We start from the raw sequence: 24,807 nt of genomic DNA on the forward strand, positions 1-24,807 counted from the left end.
CCTCCGAGCCCATAGGGGGCGATGGAGACCTATGGTTCCACTCGCAGGCCTCAGTCACACCTTTCGGGCGCTGGGGAATTAGCGGGGAAGGTGTGCCAGCCGGAGTCTGCAGCGCGCCCCTCAGGCAGGGGAGCGCCGGCACGAGTCTGCAGCGCGCCCCTCAGGCAGGGGAGTGCCGGTATGGGTTTGTAGCGCACAGTTCTGCTACCCAAGGCAAGCTGGCCGGGGTAGGGGAACTCAGGCCCACCCAACTCCACTGCGTTCCAGCCCAGGGCCTGGTCAGTGGCGGGAGGCGAAGGTCCCGCCGCTGGGCCATGCGCTCCCGCTGACCAAACACACCCACCCCATGGTGCAGTTCTGCCCCTGGGCTACTTCCTACCCGATCTCTCAAGCGGGTCTCTCCGGTCCCTCCAGCTCGTCCGGGTATTCCGCTGCTGGCAGCTCCAGCTCCCCCTCTGTGTCGGACTCACGCTGGCCCGGGCTACAGCCGGGCCCCTCAAGGTCCTCCGGGTAGTCAGCGGCTGGCAGTCCTGGTTGCCACAGGCCTTCCTCCTGGTCGCCACAGGCCTTCCTCCTGGTCAGGTTCCTCCTTGCCCAGGGCCTCCCCTGGGTCAGCAGCAGGATCACGAGGGAGCAGCCAGCAGCCTGTGTCTGCCTCCCTCCCTGGTGCTCTCCTCACTGGGCAAAGGGCCCCGCCCTTTGTACTTCCTGCCCCACCCTTCCCCTTCCGGGGATTGGCGTAAGCTTGGCCTGGCCCCGCCTGCTCAGGCTGAGAGGGTGGCTCTTTACCCTCTGGTTTGGAGGGGAGCCACCCTGGCTCCCTACATACCCACCCCTCAAATCCAGCTCCTGATCTTCAAAGCTGGCATCCTCCCCCTCTCTGAGGCGGGATAGGAAATCCGCATTGGCGTTGTCTCATCCCACACGATGGTGGATCGTGAAGGCATAGGGCTGCAGAGCGAGATACCACCGCATCAGCCTGGCATAGTTGTCCTTCATGTTATTAAGCCACTTCAGGGGTGCGTGGTCCATAACCAGTATAAAGAGGGCTCCGAGGATGTAGTAGCGGAGAGCATCGACTGCCCACTTAACTGCTAGGGCCTCTTTCTCTACGACGGAGTAGTTCCGTTCTCTGGGGAACAGCTTCCGACTGAGGTAAACAATCGGGTGTTCCTCCCCGTCCACCTCCTGTGAGAGGACCGCCCCAAGCCCTACACCTGAGGCATCAGTCTGAACAATAAAGTCACGATGAAAGTCAGGGCTGAAGAGTATTGGATCGCTACACAGCCGTTCTTTGATAGTTCGAAAGGCCGTCTCGCACTCGTTGAACCAATGCACCCAGCGGGGACTGTCCTTGGTCAAGAGCTCCGTTAGCGGGGCCGTAATGCTTGCGAAGTAGAGTACAAACTGCCGGTAATAACCAGCTAAGCCCAAGAATTGACGCACCTGCCTCTTCGTGGTCGGCACCGGACATTCCTGCAGTGCTTGGACTTTCCCGATGAGGGGGCGGACCTGTCCCTGGCCCAAGGTGTACCCCAGGTAAGTGGTTTCCTCCCGCCCGATTTGGCATTTTTTTGGACTGGCCGTAAGCCCAGCTGCCCGGAGGTCCCGGAGGACTGCCGCTACTTAGTTAAGATGTTCCTCCCAGTTATTGCCGTAGATGACCACATCGTCCAGGCAGGCCGCAGCGTACTTTGTGTGTGGTTGAACACCTAGTCCACCAAACACTGGAAGGTTGCCAGGGCCCCATGTAGGCCGAAAGGCATCTGGGTGAAATGGTATATCCCTGTAGGGGTGGCAAACGCGGTCTTCTCCTTGGACCTGGGATCCAAGAGGATCTGCCAGTACCCTTTGGTGAGATCTGAAGTGGTGATATAACAGGCCTCCCTGAGCCGGTCGAGGAGCTCATCGACGTGGGGCATCAGATAGGCGTCAAATTTTGAGATGGCGTTTACCCTCCGGAAGTCAATGCAAAACCGCCGGCTCCCATCTGGCTTTTGGTACGAGGATGACGGGGCTCCGCCACTTGCTCTGGGAGCGCTCAATAACACCCAGATCCAACATCGCCTGGACTTCCTCCTCTACTGTCTCCCGCATTCGCCTAGACAATGGCCGGGTTGTCTCTCGGACCACCACCCCGGGTTCCATCTGGATCACATGGTAGGTTAGCGTAGTCCGCCCAGGTTTCGTGGTGAACGTCTTGGGGAATGCCCTCACTAAGCAGAGTGCCTGTTCTTGCTGCTCGACTGTGGGTGTCTCTGCTAGCTGGGGCTCACCATTATCCGATTCCTTGGGTGGTTGGGGCCCCAGTTCCGGTTCAGGGGGATATGGGGCAACTAGGAGCCCTTCCCGGTCCTGCCAGGGTTTTAAGAGGTTTACATGATAAATCTGTTTTTCCTTACAGCGACCAGGTTGCCGAATCTCATAGGTGACCGGTCCTACCTGGTGGAGGACCTCATACAGACCCTGCCAGCGGGCAAAAAGCTTTGATTCCTCCAAGGGGAGCAGGAGGAGTACTCGGTCCCCTGGCCCAAATGATCGAGCCTGGGCGCCCCGATTGTAGTGCTGCTCCTGGGCTCTTTGGGCTGTGTTTAAGTTCTCCCTCGCGAGCTCGCCCGCCTACACCAGCCGCCCCTGCAGTTGTAAGACGTATTGCAAGAGACCCTTGCGGACGGGTTGTGTTCCCAAGTGTTGTGTTCCCCTTGCGGACGTGTTGCGGACGGGTTGTGTTCCCAAGTCTCCCTCAAGAGGTCCACCCTTGCGAAGATTTTCACGAGCTCCGCAGTGATAGTGCGGGTGGTGATACTTCTTAAGAGGACGGCCTCGGGGAAGCGGGTGGCGTAGTCCATCAGGACAAGGATGTATTGATGGCCCGCCTTACTTTTTGGAAAAGGCCCGACCAGGTCCTTTGCTACCCGCTCAAATGGTACACCTATGACTGGTAACGGGACCAGGGAGGCCTTCCGTACCCCTGCCGGGGCTGCATGTTGGCAGTCCGGGCATGACGCACAGTAATCCTTCACCTCACAGTGGCCGCTGGGCCAGAAAAACCTGGCCAGGAGCCTGGCCACAGTTTATTCCTGCCCTTAATGACCGGCAGCCGGGATGTCATGTGCAAGCTTCAGGACAGCCCGACGATGAATGCGGGGGACCACGAGTTGGGTCCGGACCTCTTGGGTCTGGGGGTCTCGGTCAAGGTGGTAGAGCCGCTCGTGGTTGAGTTCAAACCTGGGCCATTGGGTGGTGCGCCGTGCCTCCACGACCTCACCATCCACCCGGGCCAGCTGCTCATAGGCAAACCGGAGCGTAGGGTCCTCCCTTTGATCCCGGCTAAAGTCCACCAGGTCAGGAGGGGGACCAGCCATTTCCAGGCCATCCTGCCTGGGGGTGGGACCTGGGTCAGCACCAGGGTCGGAGCTCAAGTCAGGTCCTGTCTTCTTCTCAGGCGGGGCTCCCTCGAACGCCTCTTTGGTGGGTAGGGATTGGAGCACCTCAATGAAGTCTGGCCAGTCACGGCCCAGGATCACTGGATAGGCGAGGGATGACGCCACCACCACATTCATTAACTGAGTTGCTCCGTTCATGATGGGGACCCAAAGCCTGGGGTACAATTTTACGTCTCCGTGGATGCACTGAATCCGTACTTCCCCAATGGTCTGCTTGGTGTCCGAGAAGAGCGCCTGGTGGACAAGGGTCTGCCCACAGCCCAAATCAACTAGACCCACCACGGGGACCCCGGCGACCTCCATGGGAGCTGTCAGTTTGACCACAGAGGGCAGACGGGCCCGTCGCTCCCCTGCGCACACAAGGCCAAAGTTGCAGTCCATTGCAGGACAGCCCCGTTGCAGATGACCATACTCGCCACATCAGAAACAAGGTCCTACCTCTGGGTGCGTTGGCTGCGTGGTGGCACCAGTGGGGTTGCAGAGTGGGCTGGGGCCCAGTGGTCGGGTTAAGTATCCAGGGCCAGAGAGTGGTGTGGACTTGGGGCGTCGGGAAAACTCGGTCCTGCCGCCATCTGGTCGTCGGGTACGGTGGGGTGCGTTGGTTTGGGAGGTGGGCCCCCTCCGTTCAAGTTTCTGTGCATTGGGTCCAGGGTTTGGGGGGCGGGCGGCCGGTCCTATCGGGGCCTCTGCCTCGAGAAAGTCCTCCATAAGCGCGACGGCCGTGCTCAGACTTTGTGGCCGGTGCCGCAACACCCAACCCCTCCCCTGGGGTGGGAGAATGTGCACTGTTCAGTCACCTCAGCTGCGGTTCAACGCTCGGATTGGAGCCATCGGGTACCTGCTTCCTTCAGTTCCTGGGCCAAGGCCCGGGGTCTGGCGCCCGGTGGGTAGACCTTTTCCTGAAACCATCGCTGAAAAGTCTCCAGGGTAATGTCGAAGGCATCCAAGATAGCTGTTTTCACTCGAGCATAAATGCGGGCCTCATCATCTGGGAGCCCACAGTAAGCCTTCTGGGACAGCCCCAGATATGGGGCGAGGAGCGTCGCCCATTGGTCAGGTGCCCAACCAGCCAATGAGGCAACCCGCTCGAAGGTCACTAGATAGGCCTCCGGGTCATCCTCAGGCCCCATCTTGGCCAGACGGATCGGTGGGGCAGGCAGGGTCAGGGTGGCTGCCCGCTCCGGTTGAGTACCCCATGGCCTGGCCACAGGGTTGCAAGCTGCTGGAAGCATTGGGTTTGTTGTTCATGGTGCTGGGCCCCCAGGGTTTGAAGCAACTGCTGCTGGTGGACGCCCAGCTTCTGTACGAGTTGGTGCTGCTGCTGTTGTTGGCTCTCAGCCAGGAACTTAAGAAGCCTTTCCATCTCCATCTTTCCAGTAGGGGAGCTTCAGAGGCCCCCTCGCACTAACCCCTTTCTGCAGGGATAGGGGGTCGAGTGCCCGCATTCTCCACCACTTGTGACAGGGTTCAGTCGGTCCTCTGAGCCCCTAGGGGGCGATGGAGAGCTATGGTCCCACTCGCAGGCCTCAGTCATACCTTTCGGGCGCTGGGGAATTAGCAGGGAAGGTGTGCCGGCACAAGTCTGCAGCGCGCCCCTCAGGCAGGGGAGCGCCGGTATGGGTTTGTAGCACACAGTTCTGCTACCCAAGGCAAGCTGGCCGGGGTAGGGGAACTCAGGCCCACCCAACTCCACTGCGTTCCAGCCCAGGGCCTGGTCAGTGGCGGGAGGCGAAGGTCCCGCCGCTGGGCCATGCGCTCCCGCTGACCAAACACACCCACCCCATGGTGCAGTTCTGCCCCTCGGCTACTTCCTACCCGATCTCTCAAGCGGGTCTCTCCGGTCCCTCCAGCTCGTCCGGGTATTCCGCTGCTGGCAGCTCCAGCTCCCCCTCTGTGTCGGACTCACACTGGCCCGGGCTACAGCCGGGCCCCTCCAGGTCCTCCGGGAAGTCAGCGGCTGGCAGTCCTGGTTGCCACAGGCCTTCCTCCTGGTCAGGTTCCTCCTTGCCCAGGGCCTCCCCTGGGTCAGCAGCAGGATCGCGAGGGAGCAGCCAGCAGCCTGTGTCTGCCTCCCTCCCTGGTGCTCTCCTCACTGGGCAAAGGGCCCCGCCCTTTGTACTTCCTGTCCCACCCCTCCCCTTCTGGGGATTGGCATAAGCTTGGCCTGGCCCCGCCCACTCAGGCTGAGAGGGTGGCTCTTTACCCTCTGGTTCGGAGGGGAGCCACCCTGGCTCCCTACAACAATGATTACAAACCAATAGATAAGTAAAGATCTGAAAGGTTTCAGAGTAACAGCCGTGTTAGTCTGTATTTGCAAAAAGAAAAGCAGTACATCCTATGAAGTGAGCTGTAGCTCACGAAAGCTTATGCTCAAATAAATTGGTTAGTCTCTAAGGTGCCACAAGTACTCCTTTTCTTTTTTAAAGACCTGAAAACAATTCATTTTCATTTGGTTTAGGCTGTAAAGAAACATTCACAATTTAATATATCCAAGCTCAGCATGACACAAAATAAGGCAAAGATACATCAATAAAAACAAGCATATTAACTCTTTCACTTCCTCTTTTTTCTATATTACTCACAAACATCTGGTTACAACATTTGTGAGCAATATCCCATCAGAGGCAATTATCACCTGCTCAAATAACACTGCTAATTTTTATGGCTAACATTTTATAATGAGCACATTAAATCATTTTAGAGTGTTTCATTACTTACATTGATGTCTTCCAAATCTAAGTTATTTAGAATGACATTGTTCCTTTTCCAGATGATAGGAGGTCTCAGGGCTCCCTGAATGGCACAACTTAGGACAGCACTTTGTCCTACTGTTGCTGTAGTGACACTTATTTTCTGATCATCTGGCAGACTCAGCTGAACAATCTCTGTAAAAGATATATTGTTTGTAAGGTTAATTAGCATGCAGTTTCATAAGGTTAATTGGCATGCAGTTTCCGCACCTTTGTAATTTAAGGATTCTAATTTGAATCAAAGGAAAAAGAACTTTCAAAGGACTGTTGGAAGTTTAAACTGTTCCAAATAAAAGGTCAGCATGACATTTCAATTAAATTGACTGACAAGTATCGCCTAGTCAGAAAATAAGCATTTAACATGAAATAAATTTCAGAGATACAGTTATAATAAATATGGCAGACTAGATCCAAAGGTAGACACACACAAAGTTATTTAACTACCAAGCCAGCATCTGCAATTGAACCAAAACAGATCAGTTTATTCACCAATATATCATTACAATAGCCATTGAGACATGTTCATTTCCTGCTAAGTCAGAACATAAATGCAGCTGAATGAATAAAATATGCTCATGTATTTGGAAACACATGAGAGGGAAAATAAAATGTGTTTAAGATAAGGCTCTGAAACAGGAGATTTGTAAAATGTAGGTTTGTTTCTTTATATCTAGTCTTCCTTTATTTAGAACCAGTTTAACTCAAGAATATAAGGTTCTGGCAGGCAAGTGATGAAGCTGATTTAAACTGATTTATTGTTGAGAAGCAATTGTACAAATATTTTTATACATATTAAAGAAAAAACACAACATAGTATTTTGATTAGACTATTCCAAAAAAACCCCCTGCTTTGATGCTATTTGCAAACATCTGCTCTAATGGGACACGTTGCAGGCAATATGGACAAAATCCTAATTTAAACCAATTTAAAGAATACTGAAAGAACTCAGAACTGTGACAGAAAATGTGTCCCAGAAATACAAACATCCCAAAGAAGACTTTTCCTATCTAATCTAAAAGTCTCCAGGGAAGAGCTGAAAATGAACATTATAATCTAAAAAAAGAAAGGAAAGTTTCCAAAAAGCTGAGAAAAAGTGTACATTTTAGTACTAATAAAAACCTACAAATAATGTCCCACAGTATAATAAGGTGTTAATGTTGCATTGACCAAATACAGGGTTGATCAAAATCACTTGTTTTTTTAAAAGAAATAAATAAAAATAACCAGATTTTTTTATTTAAATTGGATTTTTAATTTAAATTACATATATTTTTGTTTTAAAAATAAACCTATTCAAAATTAAATTTGAAATTATGACAACCTGTATTAAGGCTTAAACTTACTATATATTAATATCATGTAAATTAAATAAAAGGAAAATAAGATTAGGCAATGCATGTTTGCTGCTGAAGTTGTAAAGAAAGTCAAGCACTGACCCAATGGCTAAGCACCTGAAACTACAGTGTGTTGACATGCTAAACCAGCTTTGGACAATAGCCTCTTCTGCAGGTATAGAGAATATTTTCTTCATTTCAGTTTACTCAACTAGTTCAGTTCACTGACTAGTTCATTTAAAGTTAAGAAACTGATTGGGTGTTGAAAAAGGCAGGAAAACTTGTTCTCTTCTATTAATCCAAGAATAAAAACTTAGAAATGTCTAAATTTACAAGTTCTATTACCTTGAAGGACATGGTGAACAGAAAAAAATAATCAATTAAATTTACAAAAAAATACAACCACTATAAATAAACAACATATAAACCTGTTTTGTACATTTTTAATTGAATTCCAATTCCCATCCAAATAGAATTTGACACAAAGTATGAATAAAAATAAATAAATCACCTAGTAAATAAGAAATGCATTATTTACCATTTTTAACATAATATAAAATGTTAACTTTAAGAATCTGAATCAGTGTGCTAAGATATATAATTACTTAATTGAGAGTATACACACAGCATATCCTCTTGGTTTGCAAGAAGACAGACACATTTAGTGTAAAGGCTATGTTTAGTTGCAAATCAACGTGTTTTAATAGTTACCAATGAATGAGAATCAAACTTTCTTTAGGAATATAATTAAAAAGTACTAATGCAAAAGAAGATTAAAATCACTTATTTAAATCAAAGTTTCCTGCTTTCTGCTTTAAATCATGATTAAAATAGTTGATTTAATTTGCTTTGATTTGAATTAATCCAGCCTGACCAAGGAGCCCTAATAAAACATGACACTTCTCACTTAAATCTGGCTCAATCACCCCCTCATTAGAATATTTATTTGAACACCTGATGGGTTTCTGTGTTCAGAAAATAAGAGGAAGGAATTTGTTGCAGTTCCTCAAGAGACAAATCTATTGTGCTTATGCTTTCCTTCTTTCTGTCAATGAAATCATGGTTTATTGATCAAGCTAGCACTGCTAATGAAGGTGGGAATGTTCTCTCTTTATATCTCTCAGAAGAACTTTATTATCCATGATCTACTGAGCACAATAGGATTTCAAATTATTTCCTTTAAAAAGAAACAGAACTAAATTAATTTCTATTGGATTACTGCAGTAAGTGAAATGTTTCCTTTGACTTCTTATGAAACTCATAACAGTAATAGTAAAGAGCACATTTTACATGCATGGAACTCCTTTGAATCCAAAAGAGATCAAAACACTTTACAGAGTACATACACAAATCACTGCATCCACCGAGCAACCTACTTCTGTGATGGAACATGGCAGCTATTATAGAGTATGGCAAATTTACATAACAGCTGAGGACAAGAATTAAAGTGCATGTTGTTTATTCTAAATGAAACAGTAGGGGGAATTGAAGGAGGTTAGAATTTAGTTAGGAATGATATGCTATGTTCTGATGACCTATTTGCAAAAGTATATCACCCAAAGAGCAAAAATAACAGAGCCCAATAAGATTGGAGGATCTCAGCAATTCAAATACAATAGTTTAGAGAAACTGAATAAGTTTGCAAAAATGAAGAAGAGCCTCTCTACAGTATACATAGCTCCCAAAGGAAGACAGAATTACTGAAATTTTGGCAATTAAAAGGTTTAAATATTGAAATTAATAAGCACACAGATATTGTTAAGGAACAGTGAGGCAGTATTTCTTTAACTGGTTACCCTTAGAGTCACACAATCTACATTATCAAGCTGGCATAATTCATACAAAAATTTTTAAGGAGGTCGGTGTTAGAAATATTGTGTTCTTAGTGGCCTGAGCAGCGGAATTGAAACCAAGGATATCAGAGTTCTAATTCTGGCTCTGACAAAGATTCTTTTTATGGTCATTGGCATGTCAATCAAACTCTCAGTCTAAGTTTGTCTGTAAAATAGGAGTAAAAAATATTTAATTAGCTACCTCCCAAGTTTGGCGCAAGGATTAATTAATTTATATTTGTAAAGTACTTTTATGGGGAAGTTGTTATTTAAGTCCTAAGCATTTGTAGAAAACACATTGTGGAGTGAAGGTACTGATTCAAAGAAGATTAAAAGGGCTGCATGGTCTCTTGTCCCAAGCTTCCTATTTAGATTATGGTAAAAATTAAAGAGGCAACATATTTCTGAATTAGGGAAGTTGTTATAGTATTTCAGATCCATATATTCATCACATACAATCCCCTATGCATGGAATGTCCTCACTAATTCAGGTTTCAGAGTAGCAGCCCTGTTAGTCTGTATCCGCAAAAAGAAAAGGAGTACTTGTGGTACCTTAGAGACTAACAAATTTATTTGAGCATAAGCTTTCGTGAGCTACAGCTCACTTCATCGGATGCATGCAGTGGAAAATACAGTGGGGAGATTTATATACACAGAGAATATGGAACAATGGGTGTTACCATACACACTGTAACAAGAGTGATCAAGTAAGGTGAGCTATTACCAGCAGGAGAGCGGGCCGAGGGGGGGAACCTTTTGTAGTGATAATCAAGGTGGGCCATTTCCAGCAGTTGACAAGAACGTGTGAAGAACAGTAGTGGGGAAGGGGGGGGGGATAAACATGGGGAAACAGACTCCAGTGAGAGACTGCTGAACTGGAATTAATTTGCAAACTGGATATAATTAATTTAGACTTGAATAAAGACTGGGAGTGGATGTGTCATTACACAAAGTGAAACTATTCCCCCATGTTTATACCCCCCCGTCCCCGCTACTGTTCCTCACACGTTCTTGTCATCTGCTGGAAATGGCCCACCTTGATTATCACTACAAAAGGTTCCTCCCCCGGCCCGCTCTCCTGCTGGTAATAGCTCACGAAAGCTTATGCTCCAATAAATTTGTTAGTCTCTAAGGTGCCACAAGTACTCCTTTTCTTCTCACTAATTCAGTTTGCCAAGCCTCCAGGAAATCCACTTCTTTTATGATGCTTACAAGATGCAATTATATAATATTTAAAAAGCAAATGACCAAATAAATTGTCTCTACTTCTGGATTTTCCGGTGTTTTCTGTTTTAGATGGGTCAGGTTTTCAGAAGTGCTGATCATACAGACGTCCAGTTCAAATGTAAGACAGCAGAGCATATTCAACACCTAAGAAAAACTAAGCACAATGTATGTGCTAAAACAACATTACATGTAACATTTCTTACTAAAACTAAAATTTTGCACTGTAACAGAATCACATACATAAAAAATATTTAATACAGTCATTGCACTTAAAATAGATTAATTCTGCCTCTGCATTTTTCATTGTCCTCTTTATACTTACTATGGAGAACACCGAGGGGGATATTGCAAAGAGAGTGGTATTTAGTAATCTAAGAAAAATTAAGTTTTAAAATGTGACTACTGTACTTGTACCCGAGGAAGAGAATAACATTTTCCCACGGGAATTATAAGAGAGCTGGTTATTATCCATTTCATGAAAAATCCAAAGTACTCCACTAACAATGTTTATATACTGCATCTTTTTATTCAGTCATTTTTAACACAAAGTGCCTAAAGTTTGAGATGCTCCCCCCCTTTTTAAAATTCTAAATAAATAAAAGTTTAGAACAACAACACTTAAGAATACTTGAACCAAACATGGATAAAACTGACTTATTCAGCTGTATTTCTGCTGTACTATAGTTTAGAGCTTGCCATCTAGCTAGGCAGTCTTGGCAATTTAAACAGGCCAGCCTGCTGTAAACAACACAGTTAATGCGTGACCCACTAAATGCTTCTTATGTTAGAAAAGCATGTTTTTTAATAACTGCATCACATCACATACAGCCAGGAGGATTTTCTCTGCCAACTCCAGAGCCAATAGACCTAAATCTGTATAATGTAGTGAGGACTGACACAAAACTATGCTGTTTTTCAATCTATTTCCTTCTTAGTAGTGTGTTTATAAATCCACTAGCCTACCCTGTGCACATACATAATTGGAGGAAGAAAGGAAGAGCTCCTGTTACACTCACTCACAGAAGTTAAAAATAAAAAAAGGACAGCAACAGTCCTATCTTTCTCCAGACTGAATTTTAGACACACAAACACAGCCCACTTAGAATGGGTTTCTACCTTCGGTCAAGTGTTTATTTATTTAATTAAAATCTCAGTGGGCTTTCACTTCCAAACAAAAGGGGAAGAACACTGAGTCCCATCATCCAAACTATAAAATATCAGGGAATTGGTATATCGTAGGTAGGGTCCAGGGGTGAAAGTAACTTAAAGGATTTACGGGTACTCTGGAGTCCTTAGGAGGGGGCAGGGCCTCTACCGGAAGAGGTGTGGCCTCTTCTGGAAGATGCTGTGCCTTTACATCCCCGGGCTCTTTAAATCAAGATCAAGATTTAAAGGGCCCAGGGCTGGGACTGTGGTAGCAGCAGCTGGGAGCTCCGGGCCGTTTAAATCACCATCGGAGCCCCAGGGGCTCCCGACTGCCACTGCTACCCCGGGGCCCCGGGCTCTGGTGGAGCTTTAAAGGGCCAGGGGCTCCGGTGCCGCTACCCCCGCTGCCACTACCAACAGCAGGGCTCGGGTGGCGATTTAAAGGGCTCCAGAGGGTAACAGCAGTAGGAGCCCTTGGCCCTTTAAATCGCCATCCAAGCCCCACTGCTGGAGCCCTGGGGAGCAGTGGCAGCCAGGGGCTCCGGCAGTGATTTAAAGGGCCAGGGGCTCCCAGCCACCACTACCGCAGCGGAGCCCCAGGCCCTTTAAATTGCTGCCGCGACCCCCGGGGCTCCAGCAGCAGGGCTTGGACTGCGATTTAAAGGGCCCAGGGCTCCGGTTGCTGCTACCTGCCTGGGTCCTTTAAATTGTCCCCGGAGCCTGCCGGAGCCCTGGGGTAGCGGCGGCGGGGCTCTGGTGGCTATTTCAAGGGTCCAGGGCGGTAACGGCGGTCGGAACCCCAGGCCCTTTAAATCATCCCCAGAGCCCTACCGCCACTACCCCAGGGCTCCAGCAGGCTCTGGGGACCATTTAAAGGACACAGGGAGGCAGTGGCAACCGGAGCTCCGGACTCTTTAAATCGTCCCCAGAGGGGTATTTAAAGGGTCCGGGTTGGTAGCTGTGGCAGCAGCCCCGGGCCCTTTAAATTGCTGCCTGAGCCCCGCTGCCACTTCTCCAGGGCTCCAGCAGCAGGGCTCTGGAGGCAATTTAAAGGGCCCGGGGCTCCAGCTGCTGCTGGGAGCCCCAGGCCCTTTACATTGCCACCTGGGAAAGCCGATCCACGCCAGTACGGCGCACGGGCTCTTGCTGGTACACTGTACCAGGCGTCGGCTTACTTTCACCTCTGGTAGGGTCCTACAAAATTCACAGTCCATTTTGGTCATTTTCATGGGTTTTAAAATTGGCCAATTTCATGTTTACAGATGTTTACATCTGAAATTTCATGGTGTTGTAACTGTGGGGGTCCCAACCCAAAAAGTACCTGGAGGTGCATCTGATTCCCTCCCCAGCCCAGCTAGGATTTACAGCTAGGAGTCCCCAGCTGGGGCACTCCCAGCAGCATGGGGGAGATCAGATTTCATGGAGAAGGGCTTATTTCACCATCCGTGAAACATTTTTCACGCCTGTGAATTTGGTAGGGCCCTAATCACAAGATACTCTGAAGGCCTAGGACAACATTCTGGGGATGTGAGGACGCAGGCGATCCCTCCTTTACTTCCCCTGCCCTCCTCCTGCCATGTGGGCTGCAGAGAGAAGCCAGCCAGAGATTCCAACAAGTAGGCGCACAGCAGCCAAAGCAGGGACCTTTTGAACTAGAGAATCTGAATCCCCAAAGTGCTGCAATGGTGCTTCTGCTAGAAGACAGTATTTCTGAAATGAAGATCAGTTGACTGCATCCATACTTAGTGGGAGAGACAATTGTTTATGATGCATTGTCTGACATTTTAAAACATTTGTTTCCCAAATATACTGCATCTTTTTTATCCACATCCATATTCATCCGTCCATTTGATCTAGTGCATAAGGCAAGCAGTACTGAACAGGAAGTAGCAGAAGCTTACTCTTTTGTTCTGCTCCTGGTGTAGTCATTTACAAAAATGCAATATGAGTGCATATAAAATGCTACCATTCTGACTTGGTAGCATTTTACACCCACTTTGCACTAGTGTCACAAGGAGCAGAGCAATGGAATATCAAGCTCAGAGTAACTTTCCATACACTGTCCAACTCTGTGTCTCAGCCCTGAGCTGGAGGGACCACGACTCCAGGTGAAAGCAGAGTTTATGTCCTTTCAAAATCCATGGCCTCATGCTGAGGCCAACAAAGATGCAAGTAATAGATAATTAAGAGTGTTCTTCTGTGGTCACCTGGGCCCTACAAATTTGGACTGAGAACAGCAACTCATTTCACCTAGATTACTGAAGAGCCATCAGCTCATAATGACTTAAAGCAACTACTAACCTGGACTCAATTAGAACCAGTGTCCTAGAAATGAAAATTTGTTTATCCTATAACAAATTATCTTAGCCATTGTTCATTTAAAAACAAACAAACAAACCCAAGATACACTTCTGCAGGTCCTGCTTTGAACCTATTCCAATCCAGCCAAAACCAAAAGCTTTTGACCTATTATAAGAAAGGTTGTTTTGGTCAGATACTGAGCCTGATTTTCACTTGAGTGTTGTCTACAGTTTCTCATTTTGGAGAAGGGAGTTGGGGGTTCTGAGAGTTGGAACACTGAAAGTTTGTATTTTTGGCTGCTGGATTAATCTAATCCAAAATAATCTAAAAGTGGCATACTTAAAAGAAACAGCATAGTTAGGAACATGTGTGGAATTTAAAGAGGTCAGGAAAAAGGTGTTGAGGAGAAGTTCATGCTGTTTCCACCAGCAGGAATCCTTGGAGAGATGTTCATGGGAACAAGGACATCATGGCTTCTCTCTTAATCTGTTCTCTCCTACCCCCAGCCAGGCTGACTCACTCAAACAAGTCAAAAAGCCTAAAGAGTATTTAGCTAGAAGCAACAGAAGTGAATACACAGGATTTAGGGTGGAGCAAACACTGAACGGGCTGCTCTGTTCCTGATCATTATTTGAAGGCTTTCCTGCCACATTATGCTTTCTTCTGAAATGCACATCATTTTCCCCACAGGACAACTTCCTGGTTTCCTTCTGCAGAAATCATATAACAATGTCATTCTCGCTTTTCCATCTTCTGTACAATTACTTCAGTCATTCAGAAATTTCCATGGAGTCAAAGAAACACTCAGTTTACAACAAATTCTTAACCTCCCTTTCACATCTCAAGCATACAACTGCTGAAATGTGAAAATCTTAACGTTATAGGGCTTTCATCCTCTAATGCAATTAAGGGGAGAAAAGTTTGGATAATTTGAAGAAGTTTAGTATATTACCTTCCACACACTGGAGGGCTTTACTGAATCTTGAGAACCTTTCAGGGCTCATCCCAGGCTAACCATTTCACTGCCAAGTGAAAGACCTTCAGTTATTTTATCTATCAGTCTTTAAATCACTGGAGTGACCCCCAAAGGCTTCACTTTTCTCCATTCTTTTTACTTTAGGTTCATATAAAACAGGCATTCATCTTTAGATTATGACAAAACAGCAACCTATGAACATGCTGAGATCCTTAACTAGCTCTTTTTTACCCACCAAGGCAACATTTAGTGATTAGCATTAGCACAATTAAAAAGATAGTAAATTTTGTCTAATGTGTTTCAAATAGTAGGCATCAAACAAGTATTTCAATTGCTTTAGGAAGCTAAGTTTTGTTATTTCATCATTAAATCATAAAACTCAGTATTTCAGTTTTCTTTGGAGTATAAATATTAATCTTCTATTTAGACAAGAAGAAAAATTACATCAATTTGTTCTTTTCCAAAAGGCATGCTCCATAAGTCAGAGCTTAATATATTGCCCAGAAGAGACATGTAAATGTGATTTACACATTGTTTTACTGGACTCATCATGTGACATACAGTTATGAATGTCATCAGCTAGAATATCTTTTTAAAAAAGAAAAGAAAGAAGTGAATCAAGTAGAAGATCTGTGGTCATGTATTACAGTTTCTAAGGTCAAACATATCCACTTGGAATATTTCAATCCCCTGTTCCCTCCACATTATTAGAGATATATATGGGGTGGACTTCCTGAAACTATCTGTTTAGCCACTGGCAGATTCAAAACAGATAATTACTTCTTGGAGACAAACACATACTTTGCTCATTTATAGTAGTGTAGCAGTTATTTTTTCATCCAACGATCTCAAGATGTTTCACAAACTGTTATTGGTGGTGGTAGTGGCCTGTGGTATGCTGGAGGTCAGACTAGATGATCAGCTTTAAACACCATGACTCTATTCATCCTAATGTACACCCGGGGAAACAGAGGCATAGGGGGATTAATTGACTTGTCCAAGGTTACATAGGAAGCCAGAGTTGGACTAGTCTTCAAGACTCCCACCCCTGTGCCTTAACCTCTATACCATGCAACAATGCCAAGTGTTATTGCAGAGTAGCAACTTTAATAAAATAAAATAAAATACAAAAGTCCCACTTGTTTTAAGATTTTTGTTTTTATCTTTTACATGTCTTTGCCGAACTAGAAATATTACAAATGGAAATGTTCAGCAGAGCGGAAATGTTGTCATAGAACCTTTCGAGCCATGTTGCCTCCAACGGTGGAAAACATCAACCTTATGTTTATCTTCTTATTTTCTTTAGCTACTCAGGAAGCTTGCCTTTCATACTAGCTCACAGTGAGAATGGTTATGTTTCTTCATGCCCTCGGTCTCCAACAAACTTTGTTAATGTCTTTATCTTTAATGCAATATAGATTCTAGTTTAATCTTGAAAGTTGCACTCAAAGTTGGGGCCTGATTCATCTACCCTTACTAATATTCAGTAGTACTATAGTCTGGCTCCATTTCAGCAAATAATTTTACATCTTGAAATTCATATCTATTCAGCAAAACACGTAACTTTCAGAGTGTGTGGGACTTAAGCATGTGCTTAAGTGCTTTGTTTAATTGGAGTGGACTGCTGAATTATGGCTTATGAATATTCATTGATTCCAAGGAACTATTAAAAGTGAATAAGGATGGAAGTCTGGATTCCTTGATTTTTAACGGCTGTCAGTGACAGCAGGGACAATGATTACATAATACAGCGAGGTACCCCTAATGGAAGATACACTTCTTTTATTAGGCTTTTAGATAACTGATATACTACTTACACATAAAATACAGTTCTAGTTCTGTGTTTCTCCAGGGGGCCATGAGAAAACAAACAAAGTGAGAAAAGTCTATTTACAAATTATAATGCAAGAGGCAGAAATTAGGAGAAAAGCTATAAAATAACAGCTTTCATATTTTCAGTTTCTCCGTGAATATCAGAAACCTACCTTCACTTGTAAAGTTCTGGCCTAATGGATATTAGGAAGTTTCTGATTTTCACTGAGTTTAGATTGCTTTGGAGAATAATCTCTATATACACAGAAGTGGTACTGATTTGCCTGATCCACTATTACTTAATGTCGGATATCCTTGAAACAATAGTTGTTTGCTATTGTCTCTTTGTTGAACTGAACTGTGCCAGGCACAACCCACTTTCTGCACACATTAGAGAAATTTAAAACTGCCAAAAGGGAAGGAGGACAGATTTTCAAATATTGCTCTCCACCTGACAAAGAGGCTTCAAGAAATATTATGACTATTAGTTTTACTTAACTACTCTAAATACTTGTACATACAGATAAACAAAGACAGTGAGTTATGTTTCACATAACAGAAATGTTTGTCAGATTTTTAAATTTTGAGAAAAAGTATAATTTTTCACCAGCAGAAAAGACAACTTTTACCACTTTAACCAAGATGGCATACACAATTAAAGAGATATACTAGCTCTACCACTTGATTGAGGTGATATAAATAAGCCATGTGCAAGATATATTTTTCTACTGCTCTGCTAACCAGTGGTACTGATAACCTTGTACATTACGCATTCATTAAATGGCAAATAATGAGCCGGAAATGAAGGTAAAATTATAGTATTGATAGAGGAATTCCCTAAAAATGACTTCAGTAACACTCAGTCTTTTATATAAGATACATTAATATTCATTTTTGTACTATGATTATAATTATAAATACATATGTATAATATTTTTAAAACATAAGATGAGTCATGCCAGGTCAGAACTGGTCAATATACTCCATGTGTAAAGAAATAAATGCAATAAGAAAACAAATAGGGAGAAGTCTATTTGCAAGTCCTTTATGTATCTATTTATTTATTTTGCAGAACACCATATGTATGTTACATATGCAATGCAAAAGTAATCATGAAATTATGTATTTGTACAGGCAGGCCTGTCGACAGCAATGCCAGGTCCCAGGGCCAGGGCTGTCCCTGGGGGGACGGAGGGAACCGAGGCTGGAAGTGATGAATCCCTCACTCCTAGGCATGCATGACCACTCCAGTCCATGCGCTTTGGGGGGCCCCGCAGGCCGGCACGATTGTCCAGCACGGTCATGTGCGCCTTCGAGGTATAAAACAATGCCCGCCCGGGGGATTCAAAAGGGCCTGGGGGCCCCTGGCCGACACCACTGCTGCAACTACCAGGAGGCCACGGGCCCTTTTAAATCACTCAGGCCCCTGGGCAATTGCCCCCTTTCCCTCCTCCGTCAGCGGGCCTGTGTACCAGTAATATTGTGCAAGTTGAACAAATCTTACTTTTTTCTGATATTCTACAAAAAAATCTAAATATATTTTATACACTAAATTTTCATAAAGAAACCTACATTTTTCCAGTGAAATATTCATTTTTGCTATAATAATCTCTTGCTACTTACCAAAAAGAATCATAATTTTACCCAAATAGTAGTATTTAACCAGTTATACCACTAAAAAATTTACTAAGCAGAAATAGCTAACTTTTGTGCTGAATTAATTTCACAAAAGACTCAAGAATATACCCATTTTTTCATATGCATATTTGTAATTCAAGAAGTTAAAAAGACAGGTACATAGGAATCGCCATAGCCAAACAAACAGATGGTCTGGTATACTGTTTCCAACAATGATCACGGTCAGAGTTCTCATTGGAAGATATAAAACAATGTCTAGACTACACATACACCTCACAACATTGTCTAACAATTGAGGGCTATTTCTTCCTTACACTAACTGATCATCAACATATGACCAAAGCATTAGAACTGATAACAGAACTATGAATCATGATTTTAAACAGCTCATTGAGGACTGAATTATCAGATGATTGAAGACAAATAAACATGGAAATCCAATAAATTAATGGAAAGTTTGTCTAACATCAACAGTGTAAATATTTGAACAAACAAGTGGAGAAAATTTCAAAGTAAATACAAGACAGAAATTTCTTGCACACACAATGGACAGAATGGGTTTAAAAAGGAAATTGTAATAGACAATCCACAATAGTCCTTCTATGAGGCAATTCACGTTTCATACACAGGCAATGCAATGATCCTATAATACTGAAATATGATCTTCACATGTTAATCTAGTTGAGAAATTAAATTGATGAATAATTATACTATGATGATCACATAGATAAGAAGTTGGTTGTTGAACTAGATGAAAAATGATACGAATGCTGTAGGCAAAGTTTAGAGAAAATGACAACAAAGGAGGTAATACACAATTGTGCATAAATAACTGCTTGGAAGCAAGAAAGAGAGAGGGAAGAAATTGTCCCACTTTCAGGATTAACTGCACCATTGACACCTCCTCCCACCTTGGTCTTTGAGGGAACCAACGTATGGTTTCAGGCTCTCAGCAGTCACCTCTCTCAGGTAGAGACCCTTTTCCCACTGCCTTTTTAGGTTCTATAGGCTGCACTGTCCAGTCTCATATTGTAATATCCCCAACAAACCTGAGTGTCCACAAGGAAGACCAGGAGGGAAATCAAATGTGCAGTTAACCCTGAAACTGAGACTATATGGTGGCAGCACGTGTAATCTATGACAGTGTGGAATTGCCAGTAAAGCGCCGACAGCAGTGCTGTTTCCTATAGAAAGGAAAATAACAGAAAAGTCTCAGTGTCTTTGGGAGATGAATAGTGAAAAGAGAGAGGGGGAAACTGAGTTATGAACAGCTGAAAAAAAGTTGATGGCTGTGAGCCTGAAGTGGGTGTCCTTGAGAAAGACTGAAGTGGGAGTGGTTCAAAGGTGCAGTTAACCCAGTATCTGTGTCAGATATATTTAAGATTTTACAATAAGACATTGAATCCAGAATAGTCAGAAATATTTTCTTAATGCTTAATAACTGTGACATCAGTTAAAAAATGGAATCTTTTTACCAAGAGAAATCATTGAAGTCCTTAGAAGTAGACTGGCTAGAATATTTAAGTTTTACACATAGGACAGTCCTGCTTAGTGCAGGGATGTGCTCTAGATAGGTGAAGCCTAAATCCATGTCTATACTTCAAAAAGGAATTATTTTTAATCAATGGTTAACTGTGGCCATTCAATCTTGTAGCATCATAAGTAAGACCCAGGAGGTAATGTCCTCTCATTTATAACTTCCCAATATTGTTGTAGTCCATGATTGACTTCTCAAAAGAAAACATTCTTATTTTTATTCTAATCCTGCCTCCCCATAGGAATGGGGGTGGGGTTGAACAAGATGACCTCTTGAAGTCCCTTCCGGCCCTATTTCTATGATTGTGTGATTATTTATTAGTGTCAAGCAGAGCTTTAAAAGGACAGCTATTGCCCCCTGTGGCAGGATGCTGCTGGAGACATTCTTAATCAGCTCCTGCCACTCCAGACCCAATCAGGGAGAATGGATTGAGGCTGGGGGAACCGCCCTATGTTTGCCTGGTAACTGACTACACCTGCCAGCCTCATTAGCGGGAGCTATAAGGCTGGGAGGAAGTGAGAGAAAGGGGGGAGGCGGAAAATGAGAGCGGGAGGTCAAGCTCAGGCTCAGAGGAAGTAGGAGCCTCCTAGTCTGTTGCTGGCCAGGCCTGTAGTAGGCCAAGCTGTTGTAAAAAGCCTGTATATAATTGGAAACTGGTGGTGAGAAACTGATCACGAATAAAGAACACAGGTGTTGCAACAGACTGAAGTGTCCCTGATTCAGGGAGGAGAGGGGCCCAGGGGCTGAATCTGGAGGGGCACAGTGTCCCCCGTTACACCCCCAAAGTTTACTACCTAAAGACTGTGAATTTACTGCTGCTGATTCCACTTTATTCACTGTTGGAGTTCACTGCACTAGACATAACGGGTATCGCATTGATCACATTAGGTAGGTTTAAGATTTCAGCAACCGAAGCGAAGGAGAAGAGATCAGCTGAGAGAGATTTCTGGAGAAGTCATCACAAATGCCGAATGGCTGAAATGTATATCAATTCTCAGAGAACGGGAATACTTTATTTTATTCTGAATACTTCCAGTTAACTGCTGTGTACTGGAGGCCTCTCTATTTACCAGACAGAGGGACAATCAGGGTTCAAAGAAAAATAAAGATTGTCAGACAAGATAGCATTTTGCAGGGATATCCTTCCTTCAAATAGGGAAGCAAACTTCATGCCACTCACCACTAAGCCTCATGGGCTGTCATAATTTTGTTGCAAGTTAGCACCTAATAGCAATAATACCATACTTTTAAAATATATAGTAAGATACTGCTTTAAAGACAGGGACCAGTGATCTTCAGGTATCACTGAGCTGCGCTTTAAGTCTCCTTTCTGTTTCTCTAATTCTGGAGATAGCTAGCAGCTGGTGTGGCCCCCTATCATAATTTAAAGTAGCCTTTGAGATGTTCTAACTTCAACTTGCTTACATGAGCACACCTTTACCCCCAAGAACTATAGACTGGCTGGGGAATAAAGTTCTCTCGTTGCACACCTCCTTATACTTCTATGTTCATGCGAGAAGGACCAGGGAAGTAAGTGGGTGAAGGAATAAGCCCCCTAACACATTTCTCTGCACTTTTTGCAATTCCAATATATCTTTTTTGAGATGGGATGAACAGAATTTCATGCAGTATTCAAGGTGTAGGTGTACCATAGATTAATATAGTGATATTAGGATATTTACTGTTTTATTGTCTATCCCTTTCCTAATTGTTCCTCACATTCTGTTAGCTTTTTTGACTGCTGCTGCACATTGAATGGACGTTTCCAGAGAACCATCCATGATGACCCTAAAATCTCTTTCTTGCATGGTAACAGCTAATTTAGACTCCATCATTTTGTATGTGTAGTTGGGATAATGTTTTCCAATGTACATTACTTTGCATTTATTAACATTGAATTTCATCTGCCATTTTCTTGCCCAGTCACCCCATTTTGTGAGATCCCTTTGCAACTCTTTGCAGTCTGCTTTGGTTTTAACTGTTTTGAGTAATTTTGTATCATCTGCAAACTTTGTCACTTCACTGTTTACCCCCTTTTCCAGATAATTTTTGAATATGTTGAACAGTTCTGGTCCCAATACTGGTCCCTGAGGGACACTACTATTTACCTCTCTCCATTCTGAAAACTGACCATTTATGACTACCCTTTGTTACCTGTCCTTTTAACCAGTTACTGACCCATGAGAGGACCTTCCCTCTTATCCCATGACTGCTTAGTTTGCTTAAGTTCCCTTTGGTGAGGGATCTCGTCAAAGACTTTCTGAAAGTCCAGGTACACTATATCCACTGATGCAAAGAATTCATTTAGCTTCTCCACAAGGGCATTATCTTCCTTTTAGCACCTTGCTCATCTTGTGGCTACACTGATTGTTTGACAGGCTTCCTGCTTCTCATGTACTTAAAAAAATTGCTGTTAGCTTTCGTGTCTTTTGCTAGTTGCTCTTCAAATTCTTTTCTGGACTGCCTAATTATACCTTTACACTTGACTTGCCAGAGTTTATGGTCCTTTCTATTTTCCTCAGTAGTGTTTGACTTCCAATTTTTAAAGAATGCTTCCCTCTTCCCCCCTACTGCCGCTTATACTCTGTTTATCCATGGTGGCTTTTTTATTTATTTATTTTGGTTTTCTTACTATTTTTTTATATTTCACAAATACGTTTATTTTGAACCTGTACTATGGTATTTTAAAAAGTTTCCATGCAGCCTGAAGACATTTCACTCTTGTGACTCTTCCTTTCAATTTCTGTTTATTTAGCTTCCTTATTTTTGTGTAGTTACTCTTTTTGAAATTACATGCTACTGTGCTGGGCTTTGGTATTTCTTTGGTTGCCAGCCTTATGGTTAGCCCAGCAGAGCACTATGCCTTTATAACACATTAATATGGCATCCAAAAACAAAAATTCCTAATAAATTAGAATAAATTACAGCTGTAATTAAAATACATTTTTTACTCTATTCCCAAGTCAATTGAAAGTCACTTTTCTGTTGACATATAAAGCTAATACTAGAACATTTCAAGTTTGTAAGATATCTTGCACAAGCTGATTCCATAAAGAAAATCATTACAAACTGTAAAAAAATCTGTAAAAGATTTGTATGTTGGAGCAATGGGTATTAATAAAGGGTAATTTATAGGTCATGTTAGTCAACATCTATTTCAAGGAGGAAGAAAAAAATACATAACAGAGCTAAAACATATGCAAACACTGCTTTTTTTTAAAATTACATACAGAATGCAACATTCTTATTTTATTGTCTGGAAAACCAAAAGAATGTTTCAGCTTTTAAAATGAGCATTATTCACATGACTAATAAGGTGAAATACCTCTGTTAACATCTTGATTTAGTCAAATCACTATTAGATACCTGCATTAACTGGAACTGATGAAACATCTTTCATCTTCTGATTAGATTAGGGCCAATATATTAAATAGAAGCAGATGTCCAAACAAGACATATCGGCACTGAAGTAAATTAATGGGCTAGATGCAGGTATGCAAGGAGACAAAAATTTCTGTAATACCAACCAATTACTAAACATTTTATAACCTGAATATGAATTTCATAGCTAAAAACGTGCATGGATTTGGAGTGAATTTTATATGTAGCTTTTCAACAGTAACTGTGCTTGGTACAATCTCTCAATTTTTCCTAACATGGGAACCACAATATGGTAAACAGATTTCCTGGTGTATCTAAAAGTTTTTCTCAGTCCTGGGCCTTGTGCAGTTTTCCATCTGAGTTAAAGACTGCCTATCCTCCCTAGTGTAAACAATATTTATAGTTATTCATATCCACATATAAACAATTCCCAAATAAATAAAATCCATAGGAATTTATACCTCAGGGACAGATTAAGATATAAGCAAGTACACAGGGTCCCAGTTTCCGGAATTGGAAGATGACATCCGAATCTCAGTTTTTGTTGTTTTTAATTTTTAGGGAGAAAAAAATCCATTTCCAGACCTCATGGCTGTGACAAAAACATTGAGTGCAACCAATGCAGTGACTTCCTTTGGAGTATGCATAAAGTCTGAAACATCCCACACATCATAATAAGTTGTTAATTCTCCAGCTTGCTGCTCTGGAACATCTCCATACTCTACCTCAGTAGAGGGGGGAGGGAGTCTTCATTGCTGCCACTGCATTATTGACTCTAGGGTGCCCTCCTGAGGACACAAAACAGTGGCCTACAGGGAGGAGGCTCACCTTCCCCAAAAAAGAAAAGGAGTACTTGTGGCACCTTAGAGACTAACCAATTTATTTGTGCATGAGCTTTCGTGAGCTACAGCTCACTTCATCGGATGCATACCGTGGAAACTGCAGCAGACTTTATATACACACAGAGAACATGAAACAATACCTCCTCCCACCCCACTGTCCTGCTGGTAATAGCTTATCTAAAGTGATCATCAAGTTGGGCCATTTCCAGCACAAATCCAGGTTTTCTCACACTCCACCCCCCCACACACAAACTCACTCTCCTGCTGGTAATAGCCCATCCAAAGTGACAACTCTCTACACAATGTGCATGATAATCAAGTTGGGCCATTTCCTGCACAAATCCAGGTTCTCTCACCCCCTCACCCCCCTCCAAAAACACACACACACAAACTCACTCTCCTGCTGGTAATAGCTCATCCAAAGTGACCACTCTCCCTACAATGTGCATGGTAATCAAGGTGGGCCATGTCCAGCACAAATCCAGGCTTTCTCAGCCCCCCCCCACTTTTTTTTTTTTCCCTGGGGACACACACACACACACAAACTCACTCTCCTGCTGGCAATAGCTCATCCAAACTGACCA

General features: G+C 43.6%; 1 protein-coding gene across 2 annotated transcripts in view; it reads right to left on the reverse strand.

Annotated features, from left to right (window-relative positions):
• FSTL5 (follistatin like 5) overlaps positions 1 to 24,807 on the reverse strand; it is a 493,618-nt gene that overhangs the window by 139,324 nt on the left and 329,487 nt on the right. For both annotated transcript variants that reach the window (XM_077814497.1, XM_077814496.1), the window contains exon 6: positions 6,165 to 6,331. In XM_077814497.1, coding sequence (XP_077670623.1) covers positions 6,165 to 6,331 — 167 coding nt within the window. The remainder of the gene's footprint in view (positions 1 to 6,164; positions 6,332 to 24,807) is intronic.

Source organism: Eretmochelys imbricata, chromosome 4, assembly GCF_965152235.1.
Source record: "Eretmochelys imbricata isolate rEreImb1 chromosome 4, rEreImb1.hap1, whole genome shotgun sequence".
In the NCBI taxonomy this organism is placed as follows: domain Eukaryota; kingdom Metazoa; phylum Chordata; order Testudines; family Cheloniidae; genus Eretmochelys; species Eretmochelys imbricata.